The sequence below is a fragment of the Physella acuta genome, unplaced genomic scaffold, assembly GCF_028476545.2.
Source record: "Physella acuta isolate Inbredline_101_S28 unplaced genomic scaffold, ASM2847654v3 ptg000568l, whole genome shotgun sequence".
Classification (NCBI taxonomy): domain Eukaryota; kingdom Metazoa; phylum Mollusca; class Gastropoda; family Physidae; genus Physella; species Physella acuta.
In genome coordinates this window covers 127,501-152,578 of record NW_026732087.1, presented here as the reverse complement: position 1 = coordinate 152,578, position 25,078 = coordinate 127,501, and the positions used below count along the sequence as shown (strand labels likewise).

Genomic DNA, 25,078 nt, shown 5'->3' with positions numbered 1-25,078 from the left:
TTTGTATCAGTTGAATCTAGATTGTCTTTCAGCGTAAGTTTGTCTTTGTTGACTGTCGTATCGAGTTCTTTGTGTCCACGCATGTGTAGGGTTGCACTTGAGTTGGCCGTTGTTGATTCGGGTGTTGTCAATGTGTGGTACGGGTTGGTCAAGTCTCTGGTCACCTCACCAAGCCTGGAGTACTGGACGTTGGTCTGTGTAAGGCCGCTTCCGTTGACGTCATCAATAGTTGTGTACTCGTTTTTCTGTGCGGTTGATTCGTCTCTGGCGACTATGGAAGATGGTATGCGTGGGTTTTTAGTTGTGTTGTTCTTCCTGTGACCTACTTAGGTCTGTTTGGCTTTATGTATATTTAATCTCCTGAACTATGTATTTGTCCTTGGGAGAATTGTCAGTTCACTGGTACAACCCGGTCAACTGAACGCTGTCACATCATGTGATTGTAAGTTTAATCCCTGGCAGACCCTCAACCAATGGACTTGCGACCGTGAGGATCCTTGACTGACCCTCAACCAATAGTCGAAAGACCTTTGAGTTATTTCCCCTTACTCTGAGTTGTATTTAATCACGGGTTTCTCAAGTCCAGAGGCCGCCAGATTGACCTAGGGACTAGGAGAGGTGTGCCTGTGGTTAGGTACGCCATTTTGCAGTATTGTTATTTTGTGACATGATTTCACCTTTTGTATAAGGAATTATGTGACTAGTTGTAGTTTACTGAATTTGTGTTCTGGTGTATTATTACACCTTTTTGACTATCGGTGATAGTTTAACCTGTATAAGGATTTCTATTGTTATAGAGGCAAATTGTCTCTTCCTGGTATTTTGTTGTGGTTATTATGAGGCCAGTTCAGTTGTGTGAATTAATGATTTATCACAGCTGTGATGTATTGTGATTTTTCTCAAACTGTAAGTTGGAGTTGAGTTTATTTATATTACACTGAGAATCTGTACATTTTGATCTTACCTAGTGTCATTTTCTTGTACATAAATTAAAAAGGTATTCATAGTCTAAGTCGTGTGAGTCTCTTCGATTTGTCGTGTTTTACCCCTAGACTGTATTAACGAGCTCACGGCAAGTTGTTGAGATTCCGTTACAACGTCTTCTATCGGTACCATACCAAACGAACCTGGGGCGTCCGCTTCCTCCGCGGCTGTCGGAGGTCGGACATAACAAGTGAGGGCTCGACCGGTATTTTGATTTATGTGCAAGTTTGGCATTAGTTTAAGTTTGTGATCAAGAGTTTGGTCAGTAGTTCGAAGAAGTTGAACTAGTTATTGAGTAGTTGTTTTTGTTATCAGTTGAAGGTAAACATTGTTACATTGTAGCTATGGAGGCTTTGTTGTTAAGTCCTACTGTGGAAGCAGTTGAGAACTTAAGTAGGAAAGAGTTGATAACAGTTGTCAAAAAGTTAAACCTGGACTATTTTGTTACTCAGACCTCTAGGGTGTTGAAGGACAAAGTTATTGTTTACTTCATTAATGAAGGCATGTTAGATGAGAGTCTCCTTTCTGAAGTTTTGGCACGGGAAGTGGAAATTGTTGATAGGGAGTTTGAGGCCAGGCTTAAGTTAGAAAGAGAAGTTCAAATGAAGCGGTTAGAATATGAGTTTGGTATTATTGACAGTAGTTCAAGGTCAGGAGGTCTTTCTCAGTTGTCTGTGGCCCAAACATTGGCCCAGTTTTGCAAATTAGTCCCTAAGTTTGAGGAGTCAGATCTTGTCGTATTTTTTAATACATTTGAGAACATGGCTGAAAGTTGTCAATGGCCTAGTAACGTAGTCACAACGTTACTAAGCACTGTTTTAATTGGTAAGGCTGCCACCACATACCAGGCACTCTCTCGCGAAGTCCAATCAGATTACAAAAAGGTCAAGGCTGCCATTCTGAAGGCTTACGAAATAACTCCAGAAGCCTACAGAATTAAGTTCAGAAAAAATAGGAAACAACAGAACCAAACCTATGTTGAGTTCCTTTTTGAAAAAGAAAAAGTCTTTTCAAGATGGCTCCATTCTGAGAATGTCAACGACTTCGACCAACTCAGAAGTCTGATACTAAGAGAAGATTTCCTCAACGCAGTACCTGAAGAGATCAGACTACACATCTTGGATAACCGAATAACAGACATCAAAAGGGCAGCAGAATCAGCTGATACATACGAGCTGGTACATAAGAAGTCACAGGGTTCTGGTACCAAATACAATCCGGTACTACCTCTCATCAGCAGCAATCCCCCTGCTGGCCAGTTGCTGAGATCTCGTCAATCAACACAGATACCCAGAGACACAGCCAGGCGACTGATCTGCCACTATTGTTCCATGCCTGGGCACATCATCAAGAACTGTTTCCTGCGACAGCGAGACAACAGAGAGTATGTACGAACATCTCGTAACGCTCTCCCCCATCAAGCAAGGCCAAAGGTGAACCTAGCCCGTCGTGATGTCACTACACCAGCGTGTCCACAGGGAGGTAACGAAGTGACCACCACTTTCGTCCAGTCATCTTATGACTATCCTCTTCACCAACCGGTTACATCAGCAGCAACCAATGGTGAAGAATCGAGAACTGTTGGCTTCACATCATTCATGACAGATGCTGTCATCAGCAACCCTGGAGAACCAGCATCATCGCGGAACATCGTCGTCCTAAGAGACACTGGGGCTTCTCAGTCACTTTTGCTGAGAGACTCATTGAACATCGCTCCAGAAACCAACACCGGTGATGTCACCATCATTCAAGGAGTGGGAGCTGAACCAACAGTAGTTCCACTACATAAGTTCAACTTGAGACATCAGCTCATCCAAGGAGATGTTATCCTTGGGGTGATAGATTCCATACCTGTCCCAGGAGTACACTTGCTCCTAGGTAATGACTTAGCGGGAAGCAAAGTCCACCCCCAGGAAGTTCAGAACCCGTTCTCTACAGACCCCGACGGTGAAAATGAACTGTTCTTTTGGCCGAGAGTGCACAACGATGACACCCGTTATTGCAGACATTGTAAGAACTGTCAGTTGGTTGGGAATCTCAATCAAAATATTCCCAAGGCCGATGAGACCGATTCCGGTGCTACACGAAGCATTTAACAAGATTACCAAGGACGGCGTCACCTACTTCCCAGACCGGAGAAAGAAACAACTGGTTTATCATGTAAACTCACTATCTCTTTCTCCACAGCTAAGTTGATGTTACATATAAGTATTTCTAGTAAATTTGATGATGCTACGCTTAAATTGTTAAATTTCCCATTGTTGACCCAGTTAGACCATCTGGAACATTTATCTTCTAACGAGAATCAGACATTCTCACAGGTAGTTAAAACTTTACCCTCCATTCCTTGGGATGGCAGGTTACTATAGGCGGTTTTGTAAAAACTTTTCAGCTGTAGCTGAGCCACTTACTGCCTTATTGAAAAAGGGTGTTGAGTTTGAATGGTCAACTAAATGTCATGAAGCCTTTTTGACCATTAAGTCATTTTTATCTAATGCTCCTGTTATGGCTGCACCAGATTTCAGCAAGCCTTTTAAACTTGCCATTGATGCTAGCAATTTAGCCATTGGCTCAGTCTTATTCCAGGAAGACAACCGAGGGATCGATCATCCAATAGCTTTTTCTCTAGAAAGTTAAATGAGAATCAAAAGAATTACTCCACTATTGAGAAAGAAGCATTAGCTTTAGTCCTGTCCTTTCAACATTTTGAAGTCTATGTCACCTCTTCCATAAATCCAGTCATGGTATTTTCTGACCATGATCCTCTTAAGTTCACCACTAAGTTGGGACAGAATAACAATAGAATTTTAAGATGGTGTCTATTTCCCCAAAATTTTAATTTGGTAATTTCCCATATTAAAGGAACTGACAACATTGTAGCTGACTGTTGGTCAAGAATGTAAAACAACTTTTGATGTTCACATTGATCTTGTGAAACTTTTTTGGTTAGTTATAACCATTTTGCAAATGTTATGGTTGATTAAACTGTAGCCTGGTGGCTGGAGTTCCAAGCTTTCAATCAGATCAGAATTGTATGGTTTTTTCAAAACTGATTACTTGTTGAAAATGCCTGTTATTTTCAAATGAACCTTATTTAAAGGTGGTTTTGTATAATGTGCATTGAGTTCTTATAAAAATGTATCACATTATTCAGTGATGTTGTAGTGGGACGTTTAAATAAAGGAATTAAGTTGTAAGTTTCCCACACGTTATATCCAGATGGATATGTTTTGTTTCCTTTGCATAAGGAACTTTGATGTATTCTTATTTTGGGAAGGATTGTTTCCCTTTGGTAAATTGTAAAAAGGTGAATTGTTTCCCTTTAATTTCTGAGGATGTTTTTTTCCTGACATAGAAATTTTGTAAGTTACTATAATTGGACATTTTTTGTCATATTTGTTCCATATAGTGATTGCCATTTTTGTGTAACAAAAATGCCTCTCTAAAAGGGAGGGGATGTGACCTACTTAGGTCTGTTTGGTTTTATGTATATTTAATCTCCTGAACTATGTATTTGTCCTTGGGAGAATTGTCAGTTCACTGGTACAACCCGGTCAACTGAACGCTGTCACATCATGTGATTGTAAGTTTAATCCCTGGCAGACCCTCAACCAATGGACTTGCGACCGTGAGGATCCTTGACTGACCCTCAACCAATAGTCGAAAGACCTTTGAGTTATTTCCTCTTACTCTGAGTTGTATTTAATCACGGGTTTCTCAAGTCCAGAGGCCGCCAGATTGACCTAGGGACTAGGAGAGGTGTGCCTGTGGTTAGGTACGCCATTTTGCAGTATTGTTATTTTGTGACATGATTTCACCTTTTGTATAAGGAATTATGTGACTAGTTGTAGTTTACTGAATTTGTGTTCTGGTGTATTATTACACCTTTTTGACTATCGGTGATAGTTTAACCTGTATAAGGATTTCTATTGTTATAGAGGCAAATTGTCTCTTCCTGGTATTTTGTTGTGGTTATTATGAGGCCAGTTCAGTTGTGTGAATTAATGATTTATCACAGCTGTGATGTATTGTGATTTTTCTCAAACTGTAAGTTGGAGTTGAGTTTATTTATATTACACTGAGAATCTGTACATTTTGATCTTACCTAGTGTCATTTTCTTGTACATAAATTAAAAAGGTATTCATAGTCTAAGTCGTGTGAGTCTCTTCGATTTGTCGTGTTTTACCCCTAGACTGTATTAACGAGCTCACGGCAAGTTGTTGAGATTCCGTTACAACGTCTTCTATCGGTACCATACCAAACGAACCTGGGGCGTCCGCTTCCTCCGCGGCTGTCGGAGGTCGGACATAACATTCCCTTCTTCAGCGAAGTCGGAATTTTCTAGCAGTGCCGTGTCGATGTAATTGTAGCAGGAATTTTCTGGTGGATTGTTTTGTGCTAAATTCCCTTGCAAGTTTTGAGAATCTTCACCAGAGCATGGCGACTCTGCTGTATTGTTTACAGCTCCAAATCGAAATTTCCTTGACGCTACTCCTTTATTCCATAAGACGAAAGCAAATAACTGAGGTCCATTTAATTCTTCTATAGTTGTAATCTTTGCTTCTTCTATAGTTGTGATTTTTGCTTCTGCTATAGTTGTGACTTCTCTGTTGTCGAATATCTCTTGCGTGTAATTAAAGTTACACTGCCGTGTTACACTGTTACACAAACAGGTGAAGAATCTGTAAAACAAAAAAGTTTATCAGCAGAGTGAGATACGTAGATTTAAACTTTACCTGACATTTTTCGTTTCTCTTAAATCATTTATTTTTATTCCTAATGAACTGTCCGTTAAGACAATTTGATGCCAGGCCACTTCTAGTTATAAACTGTTTGCAACAATATTCATCGCTGATCTTGGTTCTTTGAGAAAAATTGGACCACTATTTGCGCCGTATACAGTCATATTATGTCATATTTAAATATTTGATACAAAAACGAGTTTGAAAAAGTAATAATAATACGGAATTATAATTTACTTATATATATATATATATATATATATATATATATATATATATATATATATATATATATACATATACATATATATATATATATATATATATATATATATATATATATATATATATATATATATATATATATATATATATATATATATATATATATATATATATTATATGGTGTATGTTTATAGAGAGCCTACTTACACATTCAAAAGTTACTTACTTATTTAATAATAGTTCATCCGTAAATTCGAACTTTATTACATTTTTAGAAAAACTGTTTTCTCTAATCCTCATGTAACTGTCGCTGTCACATACAACTACTAACATGTAGAAAATAGCAACGAAACAAATCAGCCGTCCTTTTTTAAACATTCTACCTCACTGTACATTTATTTACGATGTGTGTAGTGTTGTTTATATCTGTGCTTCATACCACGCACAATACTAAAATATAATTCATGGCGAGTCAGACAAACAACATCTCCCCGGATGGTGAGCTTAATTTGACCACTTTAAGCTCTTGAGTGAGTTAAAGTGAGGCGTGCGGGCAGAATCTTTGGAGCTGTAAACACAAGTGCTGTTGTTTTTCTATCATTTTATTTAAAAAAAAAACAACTTTTTACTTTACAGTCATTCTAATAGTGCGTTCTCTTGTGCCTGTTTATGTTAGCTGATCATCTAAGATTTAGGTCATTATCTAATCCAGTTCGTCCCGAAGACAACATAGATCAGATAAAGTAGAGGGTATCTGTTTCAATGATCTCTGTACACTTACGGATAATGTGGACAGCTCCGGGTCTACGTCATATTGCCGTAAGCCACTTGCGTTAATATCATTTACCCACTGGCCGTTTTTCACAATGGACACATTCCGTTATGCAACAAAAGCCCATTCGGACATTTGTCCAATTGGAAATGTATCACATTCGGTCAAGTGTCCGTAGGGACGTTTGCCGCATTCGGACAAGTTCCCATCAGTGTTTCTTCCAGACTTTTTTCTCCGGGGGGAGGGGGAGGGCACTTGAAATTTTCGGGGGGGGGCGGTAGACTTTTTTCGGGGGGGGGGGGGGGGGGCAGACACTTAAATGTATATATTTTCTATATAAATTATATAAATGTCATTTCGTTCGGAGGGGGGGGGGCGGTAGAATTTTTTCGGGGGGGTTTGCCCCCCCCCCTCCCCCGAAGAGATGACTGGAAGAAACTCTGGTTCCCATTTAGGGAACGGCCTTCGGAAACGTGTCTTTCGGGGGAAATGTCCGGGTTCCGTCAGCACTTTGCCCAGCAGCCATGGTTTCCTATGGTCAGCACTTTGCCCAGCAGCCATGGTTTCCTATGGTCAGCACTTTGCCCAGCAGCCATGGTTTCCTATGGTCAGCACTTTGCCCAGCAGCCATGGTTTCCTATGGTCAGCACTTTGCCCAGCAGCCATGGTTTCCTATGGTCAGCACTTTGCCCAGCAGCCATGGTTTCCTATGGTTAGCACTTTGCCCAGCAGTCATGGTTTAGCGTTGATTAATGGGCCAAGAAAATATTTTTTTAAAATGTACTATCAGCTTTGAAAAACTGTCAATCGTTGCCTATTGAAAATTGATAATATTGCTGAAATCCAATAAAAATAATCGTTTGAGACACGAGTAACCGTATCCGCGGGTTTCATAGTTAATGAAAATGAAACACCCTAAATACGTCGATAACTGATTCTGCATTGGAGCTATTTAATGACAGTTACTTGAGTTACATAACACTCTGATACTAAGGAAGAAACGAAGCTCCTACATAAATTTTGCTTCAATAATTTCCAATTAAAAATAAGTCAAAAAAGAGAGAGGGGGGGGGGGGATGGCCATCCTAGAAGTGGCAAATTATAATGGCATTTCATGTAATTTCAATTCAAAAATTTGATTTGAAAAAAAAAGAGTAATTTGACATAACGGTCATGTTACGGAACGTATTAAACTCGCGTTTTTGAAGTTTCACTGTATTTAGCTTATGTTTCATAATCTTACGCGAATAATATATTTGATATGAAAAAGTTAACACTAATAATCTCCCCCTCCCCCTCCTCCAATTAGCGGATAAAAAAACTTGACTTTCTTATGATCCCCGATCGTACACACTTTGGTGTCATAAACCTAACTAGCGACGAGGTACACATTTGTATTAAAACACAGATATAAGACATTTTCCATTTAGGTGGGTTTTGCAGTACAGTGGTTTCTTAAGTCGTGGACAAGTGATTGCGCTTATCTCTGTTGAGTAGCTATGTATTCTGTCCTATATTAGACACATTTGTAAATATCTGTCACAATATGGGCATAGAGATGATATAACAATAGCTTATCTTTGCGGACGACGCTAAACTTTGGCATCGACACCACGGCCTAAAAGTTCAAATTTGGTCCTTCAGAAATGTTTGAAGTCTCTAGATTAAAATTACTTTTCTCTTTTATGCGCCTACTGACCACATAACATGTATTTCTTCTGAAAGTCTAAAAACAGAGGCACAAATATATCTTCTAGACTTGTGAGGTCTACAGATTAGGTATTTTGGCAGTTATCTAAGCCCTTGCCTGTTCTGACTCAAAGCGTTATTCTTTCTCTATTGACGCCTTGCGTAACATGGGATTGGGTTTTTAAGGCGGCATAAAGCTTTATGTTGTTCCTTTTTTAGTACACTAGATTAAAAACTAACGTTTTCAGATGCCTAAAGATGTTTAACCACTAATTAATCAGAATAATGGGTCAAGAATTCAATTCTTGGTTTTGGGACACGTTAGTTGCCGGGGTTGAGCTAATGTCGATAGCATAAGGACTGTACTTTAATTCGGGCGTTTTATTTGTTGCCCATCGTAATAATTGAATGGTTGATGGGGCTTCTTCAAGGGTTTGATTTGCCGTAATGTTAATGATATCATGCATGTGAGGCTTTTGGAAGAAGAAAATCGTTAAAACACTTTTTAGTTATGCTTTTTTTTTTTAAATAGGCCTATATTTTACGACAACATAATCGTAATGAACAATAAAATGAATTTAAACAACTTTAGAATGCACCTGTTTCGGCTAACATGAATGTTATTCTTCAAACTAGTAATGTTAAAGATGTCTTTTTCGCATTTTCGACTTAAAAGCAATACAGTAAATTCCGATAACGTCCATATGTATACAAGCAAGGGCGTAGGCGAGGAGGGGTTTAATATTGATTTAATAATGATACTTTCTTAACCCTCTGCTGGACATCATGTTTGGTACCTTGCCCCCGGCAACTGGGTGGATTTGGATTACACCCAAGTTTTACTTCATAGTAAATGGCTTCAGTTTCAATTATTGGAGTTGGTAGCAACATTGACACAGTTGAAGGTATTCAGAACAAGGTGGCCAGGAGAAATCACATTAATTAGTATATAATTTACCATTACTAACAATAGGCCCTACTTAATTGTTTAATGTTGCTGGATATTAAGCCTGGTAGGTATTTATGTTTATTAATTTGTAAAAAAACAAAAAAGGATTCCCAAACAAAGTTTTATTTTTCAGAAATAAATAAAGTGATAAAAATCAGTAAAGAACAGTTTTCAAAAGAATGTGTATAAAAGTAATTATTATAAAATAGGAATATAGTATTGCATAGATAAAAATAAAATACTTGACACAAAAAATATGAGGAATATTTTTTATCAGAGAAGAGAAAAATATATGATGTAGTTTGAAAATAATAATGTACAGAATGTAGCTTTTGCAGATTAAAATGAAAATTTTTGTTTCATTTTTAAATATTATAATAACACATTTTTAGAAATTCTATATTAGGAATTGTGTATATATATAAATTTATATATTTAATAAGACAATAGGATGAATTATAATAAACAGCAAAAATGATTCAAATAAGTTTAGAAGTATTTGGCTTGCTGTCCCAACAGTGAACTGTATTCCGAGCTTGTTTGCCTAGTGATAACCCATCTTTTTTGTGCCACCCTTCCAATCAAATATCCAGCTTTTTCTTGGCCTGTATCATAATGCTGGTCATAGACTTGCTTGACTTGTGTATCACAATATGATTTTGAATGTTCTTCTGTAAATGAAATAAAGGCAAAATATTTTGATACTTTCTTTTGTGGAACTAGCAAGAGAAATACATTACAAATTTATATTACTATATCTACTATTTCGTTACTATAGCTAATTACTTTGAAAAGATAAAGCACTGAACATGATGAATAACAAGAAACAAACATTATCAGCAAAGATTATAGATTTAAAATTGTGTTCATTCATATTGAAGATTAATGAAGTAGACTACCAATATTTACCCTCTTGATGGCTGATACTTTTATGTCTTTACTTTAAGCTTACACATCAGTCTCTGTGTGGTAAAATATGAAATAATATGCTTCAATAAAACTGTTTCAGTATATTAATTACTACTTCAGTGGAATTACATGAGCTTCGGCTTGATGAATGCAGCAGCGACGTTTAACAGACTCATGCGGAAAGTGCTGCATGGGCGGGATGATGTTATATCCTATCTCGACGATATTTGTTTGTTTCATACAACATGGGAACAACACATTAGAGGAGTGGAGACGCTACTAAAGCTGCTGCAGACACACGGCCTTACAGCAAGGCCCAGCAAAGTAGAGATTGGCATGGAAGAGATCTAATTCCTAGGCCACACAATATCAGAGGGAAAACAACAACCCATTCAAGACACGGTGAACAGAATTTTACAGTTACAAGTACCTAAGACTATAAAAGAAGTCAGGAGCCTAATAGGATTATGTAGCTATTACAGGAAATTTATCAATAACTTTGCCATGATTGTAGAGCCATTAACCAACTTAACAAGAACAAACCAGAAACAAAACACCACTATGAAAAATAAGAAGTTGGAATGGACTGAAGCGTGTGATAGAGCTTTAGCACAGATAAAAGCCGCCTTCATGTCGGAACCGATTCTGAAATTACCAAACACAAAGAAACTATTCACGTTGGCCACAGATGCGTCATCGGTAGGCATTGGCGCATGTCTAATGCAAGAATTTGATAGGGACCTGCACCCAGTGATGTATGTCAGCAGAAAACTGACCCCGGCAGAGAAAAACTACGCGGTCATCGAGCGTGAATGTCTGGCTGTTGTTTGGGCGGTACAAAAACTATCAAAATACCTCGCAGGTGCAAACTTTGAATTACAAACAGACCACACACCATTAAAGGCCTCAATCAAAAGAAATTATCTAACGCTAAACTAACTCGCTGGGCGCTAAGTCTACAAGACTACCAGTTCACAGTTGTTCCTATCCCGGGTACACAGAACCGACTGCCCGACATACTGTCGAGAAAGTAATTCCTGTAAATAACACAGTCACAGGCAGAGAGCTGCTCCTGCACTACAGATATGTGACACACAATACAACACACATGTCTTTTCTTTAAGTGTATCTGATCTAATTCTGTTGGAAGGCCAGTTGTATAGTTGATGATTATTATAATGTAGTTAGTATTATTGTTGATGATTATAATGTAGTTGCCAGTATTTTTGTCATGTAGTGTGTCGTGGACAAATAACCAGCATATCAAAATTTGGTGGGACTATTTTATAAGAGGAAGGTTATTTGTCTGTCGGCACAAACAACGCTAACGAGGCATATGTTTAATAGGACATGTCCATTCATGTGTTCTCAGAAAACCATAAAGGGACAGCCGCTATGACGTATCGTCGTGATGCCCCATTCTGATGTCATCGTAAATTAAACTATGACGCCAGCATCTACACGAACAACTCGTTGGCAAGAACACATCAACGTGAACAGATCAGCAGAACAACACATTAACGTGAACAGATCAGCAGAACAACACATTAACGTGAACAGATCAGCAGAACAACACATTAACGTGAACAGATCAGCAGAACAACACATTAACGTGAACAGATCAGCAGAACAACACATTTACGTGAACAGATCAGCAGAACAACACATTAACGTACACAGATCAGCAGAACAACACATTAACGTGAACAGATCAGCAGTGCAACACATCAACGTGAACAGATCAGCAGAACAACACATTAACGTGAACAGATCAAGCAGAAATAGAACTTAATATATGTACATAAATAGGCAGTACAATATAATCCTTGCGCACGGTCGCGTTCAGTTTTTCGACCAAGCCGCAACGGTCGATTAATTAGTGTGTGTATCAAAGAGGAAAAATTCATAGGGATCAAGCAATCAAAGATTAAGGCAGACAACGGATGTCAAAAAACTGTGACATTAATTGGTAGTTGGAATGTACTATTATTTATGTGAACTACAATGTTATGAGTGTATTGATATAACATGTTTTTTATTGATTGTTGTATGTTACAGTTATTGACACAAGTTACTACCTACGAAAAAGCTAATATAATTAGCTTTTTATTTGAAAGGGGGGAGGAATGTGATGGTGTAGATTAAACGTAGATCTCGTCCTTATCACAGTAGTAGGTTATATGTGTGGAGACTGATAAAACGTCGTATTTAATAAGGAGAGTAATAATAGAGTAAGAAGAGAAAGCAAGCAAAATTCCCCCCCCCCCCCCCCCCCCCCATCAAAACCTGTATTCGTAAACGAGGGCTGCGTGACGTCATAACGGGCACATTTACTATGGACCCATAAAGCTTGCTTATAAATAGGCCCCCAACACATGCCATTGTAAATAATGCAGTAGGTGTACAAAGGTATGGTGTTTTTGGCAATTAGATTTAGGCCCAGTTATTCATATTGAAGCAAATTCTTCACACGTGGTTCACAGTTTTTGTTTTAAGAGCGCGTTTCTTGTGGATTTTCATTACCTAAATATATGTTTTAAGAATTAACCTATGATTTGTTTCATTACATAAATAGAATAATGAAAATTGGGCTTCAAAAATCAATTTCACTCATACAATTTGTTTTGAATTTAGACAAGTTTTTTTTGTATCTGCTTAATAAGTAAAATCTTTACATAGATTTTATTTCCGTTTCTATATAGGCCTATTAGTTCCGCGGAGAGAGTATTGCATTTGGCTTAGCCTAATGTACATTTAAGGCTAGCATAGCACTTATAAAATTAGGTTACAATGGCTATAGATCTACCTGTGCTTTCTCATTTGCCTTAAATAATTAGCACAATACATTCAAAAGATGTCTGCCATAGTATATATTAAACATTTAGTGATATGTTTCGTGTAAACATTACCTACGTACTTCTTTTTATTCTTTATTATTGTCTTACATTTATTTTGAAAAGAAAAAAATATCAGTAACACAATTATTCAGATAATATAAGCTTAATATTAAAACCCCAACTAAAATTAGGCTAACCTGAACGTATAGATACAGATAACCGAATGCATTTATTAGCTTGTGAATTATTCCTGTCGCGTGAAGTGACTAACTCTATCATATTTAATTAGGCAGCTGTCAGTATAATTATCCTTTGTGTCTGGGTCAGCTGTAGGCCCTACTCAAAGTAATCAAAATTATAAAGCTAGCCATATGCTACCAATTGCAAGCATTCATTAAAACACAAAACTGGATGGTTAGCTGGGGGTAAGTTTGGCTTTATGTAACCAATTTTAGAATGCAGTGTGTATTCATGTTAAAAACAATCTTTATATATAATAGCCCCTGTGCGCACTTCTCTCTCTCTCTCTCTCTCTCTCTCTCTCTCTCTCTCTCTCTCTCTCTGTCTGTCCGCAAAATATTTTCGCCGGACATCACATCAGAATCTAAAAACTACACTATTAAAATTTAGGTGTGAGATATTTTGTCTGAGATATTTTGTCTGAGATCAATTGTCCATGATATCATTTGTCCTGATATATTTTGTCCTGGTATCTTTTGTCCGTGAGATCATTTGTCCTTGAGATCATTTGTCCTGAGATCATTTGTCCTGAGATCATTTGTCCGTGAGATATTTTGTCTGAGATATTTTGTCTGAGATCATTTGTCCTGAGATCATTTGTCATGGAACCATATATATATATATATGCTTGTTTGAATAGCATTAAAGTATTTATCATTCTGGACTTAAAACGTGATCTTTTAAACGTTTAAATTATCTAACTAGGCCTACATGTGGATAAAGATGTATTACAAAATTTGGGATGTAAGTAAAAACAATCCGTAATTAAAAAAAGCTGACGTGTCAAAAATAAGGACCGGTTCAATCATAAAATTACTCCAGTCAGTTGCACTTTAGAGTAAATGTTTGTCGCCCATCTGAACACTCTGCTTTAACGACTATTAATTATGACTAAAGCGAAACGTCCCGAGTTCGAATTCCCAGCAAATAAAGCTGTAGGTGATACAATTCAAAAAGCGGATAACTTTTTAGTTTTTTTCTTGGATGAACAAAGGCTATGGAAGCAAGTCCAGAGGGAAAAGCAGGCTGAAATCTGAGTCTACGGGTTTTAGCGCATAACACTGCAAACAAGAAAAAATAAAAACCAGAATAAGGACCTACAGGCTTGAACCTGATAACCGATCTCAAAATTTTCATGTGAGAATTTTCTTGCAATTTCTTTAATGCAATTCTTCGGATAGTGGCTAAGCGCGACACCAGTGTTTCTTTCAGACTTTTTCCTCCCCGGAGGGGGGAACTTTTTCTAATCTTAAAAGTGTTTAGCGTGCAGTTTTTTTTCAAGCATCTCTTCCGGTAGGGGCGAAGCCCCGCCCAGATTCTTCCTTTAGTTTGTATGATCTACAAATGCGACCAGTGTTTCTTTCAGATTTTTTCCTCCCCGGAGAGGGGTGGGGGTAATTGAAATTTTCGGGGGCGGGGGTAGAATTTTCTGGGAGGGGGAGGACACTGGAAAAAGTATATAATTATATTTCGTTGCATGGGACGGTAGACATGTTTTGGAGTGTGTGTCTGGGGGGGGGGGGGGGGGGGGGGGCGATGCCACCTCCTCGCAAGTAGAGTTGCCTGAAAGAAACTCTAAATGCGACTTTTGTCATGAATGAGATTAGGTGCATGTTTTAGGGATATGCCTATGACTATATTTTGTATAAATTAAAGTACCGAGAAAATAGACAGCACTATCAACCTAGCGCAAGTTGTATCCTTCCTCAACGGGCCATTTTTCTCGTATATATATATATATATATATATATATATATATATATATATATATATATATATATATATATATATATATATTGCGTTCTGTATAAAGGATCATTTTGTCGAGCTTGATGAAAGATATATTTAGTTTTTTTTTGTTTTTTAAAGATTGTTGATATCTAAGAAACTTTATGAAGCAGTTTAACAACGTTATTATTTTTTTTAAATTGCTTTAACATTTGGAACACGATTTATAATTTAAGATTAATTATAGATTTTCGTTTTAAATCTAGAGTTTAATTTCTAATTAATACTAATTAATTTTGGATTTTGCACATTTTTAACCTTTATATAAATGAGAGTAATTGTTTAATTTGATTTAGATACATACGAAGCTACTTAAACATACTAACAATGCCCTCTGCCGATACCATCAATAAGCGGATACAGCATTTGGCCGAAGAAGATCCTCATAGAAAAAGTTTCTGCTTTATCAATATGGAAAATGTGGTGATACCGTTGTCAAGGAAACAACTGCATGATTGGAGCAGACGATACGCTTCTCGTCTGAAACGATATGGTATCCAGGTGAGATGATATGGATGAATGCTATGGAATTTTTTCTGTTGAAGACATACATACATTTTTTTATAAAGTATTTAAAATATTTATGAATGTTTTTAATTATAAAGTATTTTAAAATATTTTTTAATGTCTTCAAAAGAAAGGGGATATAATTTGTTCTCTAATGGCCAACTCAAGAACAAGAATCGTAGTTGATATGGGAATACTAATGACTGGTGGCGTTGTTTGTAATGGATTGGTAAGGAAAATATGCTTGGATATTATTTATAATTGTTATACTTTTACATATAGTAAATGTTCGTGAATTAGAAAAGCTAAACAAGCTATTTCACTGCAATTAAAATAAGCAGACGATATATACACTATAATTTAATGGATTTGACAGTATTTTTTTTTTACTGTTTACATTGCAGCCGACATTCAAAGACGGTGAAGATTTTTTCACCACCCTTAGAAACTCGAAATGCTCCATGATCATCACATCGGTTGACCATCCAACATTCCAGATGGTGAAACAGTATTTTGTTACGAAAAACTTTGTTACGGGAAAACAGTAAGATTTAAAATAATTTAAATATATACGTGGCATTAAATTGTTATATGTAAAATAATTTTTACTTAATTTTTGATGTGTATTTTTAATGTTCCCAGAAAAATGGGTAAACAGTAAATTGGACAACGGAAAGCTGCGCAAAAAGGAAAATGCGCAAATACAAATTAATTATAATGAGAAAGTTTAACTTTATCATATTTCGTGGAAACAATGCTTTATTATGTCGCAATGTACATGTAATCATTCTTTGATAATGTTATAAATGCTCGAATTAAGAAAACAAAAATGCCTTTGCGCACTTTTTTTTCGCAGTTTTTCGTTGCGCATTTTGAGCTGCATTACTGAATAACACGCAGTCGGTGTTACAAAAATAGACTACTACTTGATGTTATCGACTTAATTAATTAACTGTTTTCTACGTTACAAAAATAATAAAATCAAAATCCTGACATAACTTACCCATGTAACACTGAAATTAAATCTGATGTATCTTTATTAAAAACAATAAAAAACAAGTGAAAACAATCGCAAGAGATCTGGCAGATAGACCAGCTATAACAGAGGCCCTGAATCTGGTAGTGACACAAAATAACGAAGATCGCTTTTTTTCCACAGCACAGAAACTATAATCCCAATCCAATGTGACAAGGCACCGAATTTGAAACAAGTGATTGTGTACGAGTTGAGGAGCCACGAAGACCACACGAGTTTTCTTGCTGGTCTTGATGATGAAGACTTCTACGAGGCTGACGTCGCTCCTGAAGACGATGCGTATTATTTCTCCACTTCAGGGAGTACAGGATTGTCAAAACTGATACCCAGAACACATCGGTAGGGAGGGTTGTGAGGTTACTTTTCTTGACGAGCAAATGTGTTTTTTTATATTACAAAATATCTTAACAGATTCTGAAATAACATTGTTATATTTGTTTTATTTCAACTCGACAGTAAGATACAGGTACTTAAACCGTTTTAGTAAAGTGCTCCTTTGTCTCTGATACATATACTGCTGTATCAGTTAGTTCTAGTATGACGGTTTTCTTCAGACTGGACTACAACAGTTTATATTTGAATTACGATGGAAGAGTTAGAAAAACACTCACAACTGATTAATTGCTGATTATATATTCAAGTCGTGACACACACAATGAACCATGTATTTAAAATGGTGGGTAATTTAGCTAGGCAACCATAAAACGTTTTGGCCGAATTTTCCATTTGTTACATAAATAGTAGATCACAAACATTCACTATAGATTTGGTTTACCACCCATGCATTAGAGGATAACTTCCACCCCCCCCCCCCTCCCAAATGTACTTTACCTGCGTTAATAAACATCTACTGTTTCTACTCCGTCCATTTCCACAGCGAAGTTCTGACTATTTCGGGCGGCCACCCTGTCCTGCTAAAAGACGACATCTACTTCAACGACCGCACGTTTGGCTGGCTCACCGGGTTCCCCCATTTCTTCATGTCTCAGGGCCTCCCTGTCTTAGTGCAGGAGATATTCGATGGCATCAAGCCGCGACAAGTGACAGACATTTGGGAGGTTGCATTGAACCTTGGTGCCACTTGTAATTTTTTATTCGCGGCAGACATAATGACACTAAAGAAGGTAAATTTTAATATAATGAATTTGGTTAACAATAATGGCTGCTGCTGTAATCATTTTATGTAAATAAGTAATTATTAACTTCTTTCCCGAAATATAGAGATATTGTAACGTTTAGGAAGACTGAGAGTGTTAAATAAAATTGATTTCAAAGTTTAAATGAGATTGAACCTAAAATTAGTATTTATAGTTATGTAAATATGTAACTGGTTTTTAGCGCAATTTCCATTCTGGAGAATTGCGATTATTAACTCGTCATTTCTGTATGGATGGATGGATGGATGGATGTCCGCAATGGATGGATGGATGGATGTCCGCAGCTTTAAGTCGTATCTCCTCCTCAACGAAGCAATATCGAGGACTAGTTCCAAAAGCAAATATGTTAAGCAAGTTCCGAGGATGATTGTGGGCTAAAAAAATTCCCGGAATTCTTTCCTGGATTTCCCGGAAAAGCCAAAAATCCTCAAGAAAAAAATGCAGTTTTTGGCCCATATCTCGGCAACTAGACCACTTAGCGACTTGAAACATTTACCAATCGATTCCTGCCATAATTTAGAACAATATTGCCGAAGAAAGTTTTCAAAAATATCCTTTCGTTCGGTCACAATTTTTTTTTAAAATTACATAAACACCTACAAACCGATCGTTCTCCTAGCTTGAACGCACCCAAGCATTATACGCAGGGGCGGAACTACAGTGCCGCCAGACCCCGCAATGCGGGGGGGCCCAGACCAATTGGGGGCCCAAAAATCCTGGCTAAATTATTTTTAAAAAAAAAAAATTAGGTGGAGGTCGAGTTATCTTTCTTCTACAGTTACAAACAAACACGATAGTCGGCAAACGTCTTTGAGAAAAATGCACTGACTATAGCTCGAGAGACCGCCAGACATATAGACAACTTCAAAGACGAAGCATTTGAAATTTGCCTGTGCCGGTACGCTTTGAAATCGGGCTGGGGAAATGTTGCGGCGAGGCGACTATCCTGGTCTTCTAGACGATCGGAAAAAGTCGGCACTATTGATGTAGATGTTTATCGGCGCTTTCTTGTCCCCTTCCCTTCCCAACTCTCCCACCCTCCCCCTACCCCTCACTTCTACCCCTCACCACACCCTTACTCTTACAATAAGATGTAATGCATAGATTAACGAACTGTAAACTGACCACTTCTGCACATTTTGTTAAAGACACTAGTCAGTAGTTGTTCATTTACCTGATGAACAGGGGCGGAACTACAGTCCCGCCAGACCCCGCAATGCGCGGGGGGGGGGGGGGGGGGGGGAAGGCCGTTTAGGGGCCCACGGCTGACCAAAATTTTTTTTTTTTTAAATTTTGAATTTAATTTTTGCCTTAATATTTGGTTTGTAAAAGAAAAATACTGTAGCTGCGGTACGATTATCTTTATTTTACAGTCACTATACCACGCTCTTCCGCAAAAGATAAAATCCATTACACAAACTACAGTGTAAAATATAGGCAACTCTTCAAATTTTGAATGACTTCTTTGACTCGTTGCCCCCCCCCTCCCTTTGATAGCTAAATAGAGGACACGTAACTGTTTGACCGATCCTCCAAAGTATACTGTGGCGGATGGGGCAGGGGATGGGGACCAAAAAGGGGGTTAAAAAATTGTCGACAAATTCTTTACATATTAAAACAGTTATTTATAGTTGTATTTTTTAACCATCGTCAAGGCCGAGTTCTATTTCCCTACAATCAAACACACGCTGTCGCCGGCTAAATTCTTTTAAAAAAAACAACAAAGTCCATAGCACGAAAAGCCGCTACATATGAAGTGGGCTTGCAATACTTTCATGATGCGCGGTTCTTATTTGCGGCATTGGTAGGGGACCCGAAATCCATTGTACATTTTTCAATGTTAATATCTGTTTGTGATAGTGGTTGAATTTGTATCCTGTACTATCTTGTATCGTACAAATAATTTTAAAAAAATAATATAATACTAGAAACTTCAATTTTATATACGTTTACTTGTTTTTGATTTTACAAGAAATATAGTAAACTTTTAAGGCCTATACTTCAAATTATCTCCCCTGAGTAAGTTTTACAATGGGCGATGCTGACATACATAGATCAAGGCGTTTTGTTGTCCCTTTCAAGTTTTTTCCCGAGCCGACCCCTATCCCATCCCTCTTTCTCAACCTCACAAGTATCGAGGAGATAAATGTATCGTTTATGAACTACTTCCTAACCGTACGATTCACCACTTCAGCACATTTTGTCAGACACTAGACAGCACTAGATCTAATCAACACATATTAATTTACTTTCATAGTATTAGGCACATCTAATTCACAAAACAGGGCAGGTAAGATTATTTTTTATATAATTATTTAGAAATTAATTATAACGTTTAGATTTAATTGAACATTATTAATAGTCATTGAGGTGGGTGTGTGTGAGGGTCAGGCTTTTTGTTAATCCCCCCCCTCCCCTAAATCAGAAGGTTATCCAACGCGTGACCTGGCCACATACAGTTGTACATGTGAAAAACATTTTTCTCTCTATTATTATTATGCATTACTGCATCATTCACCCAATCGCCATGAAAACTTGGGAAGCTGTTGAGTACAGCCCCGCAAATGTTTCTGTCATAGGCCTAACATTTGTACATATTTGAGTGGGGACTCCTAACGGAAATATGTGATTTAGCGCCCCGTGATCCTGCATAAGCGGATGAGGTTACTACTTGAATACAACTGGCGTCAGTGTCATCCTGAGCGCATCACATATGAGCAAGTTGGCCCCCACAGACAGTCGTTTAAAAGTTCCCACAACACTAGGAATAAGTCTCGCTACTACACTCGATGACTAAATCTAATTAGGTGTCGCACCAATGTTTCTTCCAGGGTAGACTCTTTTCGGGGGAGGGGAGGGGGGGGGAGCACTGCCGGAAGAAACAATTTGTCACACCCATCAGTTTAGTGTGTTGGACTAGATTTAGAAAGGGGCCAGCTCGTGTGTTGGAAAACCTCTGATTTATTCGTGTACCAGATGGATTTTCTTTTAAATTGAGAGCGAACCTTGTTATATATATTTATATATATATATATATATATATATATATATATATATATATATATATATATATATATATATATATATATATATATACATATATATGGGGGGGGCCCAAAAACATTTTTTGCGGGGTGGCCAATTTTTTCTAGTTCCGCCACTGATTATACGTCTTGTGTTTTGTCCCCATGTGTGCTTTACGCTACGACAGAGCTATTTTTAGATAACATAAGGAAATTGCGCTTAAATTGTCATTAGACTTTTTATTAACTTGTTTTTAGTTTGTCAGAGAAATCGCCAATTTTCTAAAGACCTAAAACAAGGAATGTTAGCAAAATATTAATAGTGCTTTTGGGGTACTAAACCTTCATTTAAGAAGAGATAGTTAAGTTTAGTGCAAAAGAAAATGAACACTGAAATATTTAATCCAACCGACACACTTGGTTCAAGTATTTGCGTTTGTACAAATATTTATTTACGTGAGGGTTCCTTACATTAGTTGAACATTGTATTTATTTGTTCACATTTTGAGAGTTTTGTGTTAGGTAAATTAGCAAAACTAGCACCCAATACACAGTGAGTTAACAATACCATGCTGTAGGAATAAAATATTTTTCCTCAGCCTTATGAAGAAGGTGTTTTTAAGAAACGAATCAGAGCAACGCTGTTAGGAGGTCAACCACTCAAACAGGTTTAAATGTTATTTTTACTTTAGTTTATAATTACATTTTCTAACGTGAAGTTTAATTTTATTATGCTTTAAATGTTTGTATTGTTTTGCTTCAGAGCCGCAACTTTGGCGCATAAAAGAACGACTGTATAAGCATGGCAACGATAAAAACATCGAACGAAATTCGATTTTAAATAATTTATCAAGATTAAAAATTAAAAGACTTAAACAAAATATAAAGTGTAAATGATGCTATTGGGAGTGGGTTTTTTAGTGGGTTTTTTAAAATTATTATTACTGACTTGGATCAAAAAGAATCATATTAATATGACAAAGATAAAAGCGTGCTGTAAAAAAAACTAGGTTGAAACATTCATTTAGTCAGAAAAAGTAGACTTGCTGGTTTGACAAATGTATGTAGTATACACATATTGCTTGTAACAAATTTCATCATTATTTATTCGTTCGTATCCTTGAGCGATGGGGGTAGATGACGAAAACTGTATCAGTGACCTAGAATACAAGGGGATAGTGTGGTCAGCACGATGCCCAAAGAAAATTGTTTCACTGTTTCTCAGTAATCCATCACAACTGGGTGGATTGAAGCATCCTACAGAAACTTTGAGATTAGCAGTTTTTACAAAAACATAATAAAGTTAAATCTATGCAGTAAAAGAAAATGATTGGGCTGGTTTAATAAATTTGGAATAAGGCCTATTACATGTATCTTGTTTGTAACAATTTTACTGTTACAGAATGTTTTACAAGCGGCGAGCCTAGTGTCTGAGGTGATAATCACATTTTATGGCTCCGTCGATACGGGCGTCATTGCTCATGGGACTGTTGATACAAAATCGATGGTAACCCTTTTGTTGTTAGCCAATAATTGGTGACTGTCTTGTTGTTAGCCAATGATTGACTTTTGGAGTACGTAAGTTTAGTTGTAAGTAAGGCCATTAATGTATAAAATGTATTTTATTACACTTACTGATGACAATATAATATTTTTACAGGGTAAGATTAAGGATTGCTTTGTCGGAAAGAACTACCCCTACATGCAAATCAGATTAGTTGATGAAACTACCAAAGAAGTGTTTACAGAACCGAATCGTGTTGGACTCATTCATGTAAAAGGTGCCGTGTCTCAATTAGTTGTGAAATGATTGTGGTTTACAAGAAACTTTGTGGAAACTTTACTTTATGTTTGTGGTTGACTTGTAATTCTGCAGTAGGTTTTATAGTAGTATTGTGGCCATTCTTAGGTATTGAAGTCGTTCAAAACGTGTTGGTACTTTGTACCTTCCTGAATCGGAAAATTCCACTGTGCAATCTAGTCTGTCTGTGTGTATGTATTTGTTTGTGTGACTGTATGTTATACAAACACGAAAGCACGAATTAAGTTTTAAAATAGGTAGAAAAAATATCATCGATATATGAATATCTGTACTATTAATAATAGTGCATATCAATATGCTTCTCTACAAATAGTACTTTTCATTTAATGTATAAATAGACTTATATGATGACCATAAGTTTAATTAATGTGCTTCATCAATATAATTAGGAAACATGGACCATTTTCCTAGCCTGCATCCAACATCATATGTTTTATTTTAGGATCACGACAGCCCCTACCCACCATACATCTCTTACCAAATTATGATCTAACCCTTGTCTCAGGTAGCACAGTAACCAGACGTTACCTTAACACAACCGAGGTACCTGACGTCACAGACGATGGCTGGACCAACATTAAAGATGCTGGATATTATGAGTGGGTGGAGGCTATTTTTATATAAATTGTTTTTATTTTTTTAAATAATTATCATTAACAAGTTTTAAAAAACCCACGTTTTCTGATTGAACTAAAAAGTAGAAAATAAATGCTATACATCACAATAATGCAAGCGATCACTCTACTATAAGCGATGAAAAACGTGGGGCGCCGAAGTAAAAGTTTTTTTATCGGTCATTGTTAATATAAGATGTAAAAGTTATATTACTATTGATTAGATAATACTATTGACTTTTATTAGGGAGCTTGTAGAGAGTCAACAGTATTAGAAACTGTAAGAAAATCACGACGCCCCACGTTTTTCAACGCTTATAGTAGAGTGATCGCTTGCATTATTGTGACGTATAGCATTTATTTTCTACTTGTTAGTACAATCAGAAAACGTGGGTTTTTTAAAACTTTTTTAATGATAATTATTTTCTACTTTTTAGTCTTTGTCTGTTTGTTTGCATTAAAATCTTGCTATCGATTTTATCTTTTCGCATTCACTTTTTTTTGGGTAAACGAAGACAACTCGTAAAAAACACGTGCCTTGAAGCCGTGTCGGGTGGGTTAGCAATAGTGTGCCCAACCACTCGACCATATCGTCTCCCCCATACTGGCCACCAGTTGTTACGTACCGGTTGTTTGTACACAAACACCGCGTGACCACTACTCAGTAAGCAAAAAGAGGGAGAGTACCGAACCTTGTTTTCATCAAATTACAATGACTGGGTTATGTCCCCTTTTCCCACGTTTTTTGTACAATTATATAGTGGTCTAAAATGATCAATAAAATGTTTACATGGATAAATTTAGTAATAATAACAATTGAATATTCTATTGTCATCGGAAACAAAGCTTCTCTAAAAATTTCAGCGCGCTAGCTAACTGGGAAGTGCCCGAAATTTCGATCGCAAGATTTGATTGGAGAACCAAACAAACAAACAGACACGAAAGCAAGTTAAAGAAAACGTGAGAAAAGGGGGGGGGGGGAGGGGAAGCTACATGAAAAACATTCATTTGCTTTTGAAAATTAATTGGTAAATTTTTATAAGTATATCAAGATATACATTTTTAAAGTAATACTAAGCTGTGTTATTTGAGTAACTGATAATAATTATAAGATAACTTGCGAAAGTTTTATGAAATTTGGTTTCTAGACAAAAATCTTACGCTTGATAGTAAACCGGCATCTATTGTTAGGAGATTTTTGTGCCTGTACAAATTCCGGTGGATATACCACTCTTTTCTGATGGGTACCTGACATGTCTCTGGTGGGTACCTGACATGTCTCTGGTGGGTACCTGACATGTCTCTGGTGGGTACCTGACATGTCTCTGGTGGGTACCTGACATGTCTCTGGTGGGTACCTGACATGTCTCTGGTAGGTACCTGATTCGTCTCTTGTGGGTACCTGACTTGTCTCTGGTGGTACCTAACTCGTCTCTGGTGGGTACCTGACTCGTCTCTAGTGGGTACCTGACTCGTATCTGGTGGGTACCTGACATGTCTCTGGTGGGTACCTGACTCGTATCTGGTGGGTACCTGACTAGTCTCTGTTGGGTACATGACTCGTCTCTGGTGGGTACCTGACTCGTCTCTGGTGGGTACCTGACTCGTCTCTGGTGGGTTCCTAATTCGTCTCTGGTGGGTACCTGACTCTGGTAGGAACCTGACTCTGGTGGGTACCTAACTCTGTTGGGTACCTGGCTCGTCTCTGGTGGGAACCTTACCTGTCTCTTGTGGATACCTAGCTCGTCTCTGTTGGTTTCCTGACTAGAATTTAGTAAACAGT

General features: G+C 37.2%; 1 protein-coding gene across 1 annotated transcript in view; it reads left to right on the top strand.

The window, feature by feature from the left end:
• The first annotated feature begins 13,436 nt into the window (after window positions 1–13,436).
• Window positions 13,437–25,078, top strand: part of LOC131946717 (2-succinylbenzoate--CoA ligase-like) — a 13,397-nt gene continuing 1,755 nt past the window's right edge. The window contains exons 1-10 of the mRNA XM_059307631.1: window positions 13,437–13,533; window positions 15,433–15,637; window positions 15,774–15,872; window positions 16,048–16,187; window positions 16,803–17,018; window positions 17,557–17,803; window positions 21,459–21,527; window positions 22,262–22,366; window positions 22,520–22,640; window positions 23,187–23,280. Coding sequence (XP_059163614.1) covers window positions 13,520–13,533; window positions 15,433–15,637; window positions 15,774–15,872; window positions 16,048–16,187; window positions 16,803–17,018; window positions 17,557–17,803; window positions 21,459–21,527; window positions 22,262–22,366; window positions 22,520–22,640; window positions 23,187–23,280 — 1,310 coding nt within the window. The 5' untranslated portion in view covers window positions 13,437–13,519. The remainder of the gene's footprint in view (window positions 13,534–15,432; window positions 15,638–15,773; window positions 15,873–16,047; window positions 16,188–16,802; window positions 17,019–17,556; window positions 17,804–21,458; window positions 21,528–22,261; window positions 22,367–22,519; window positions 22,641–23,186; window positions 23,281–25,078) is intronic.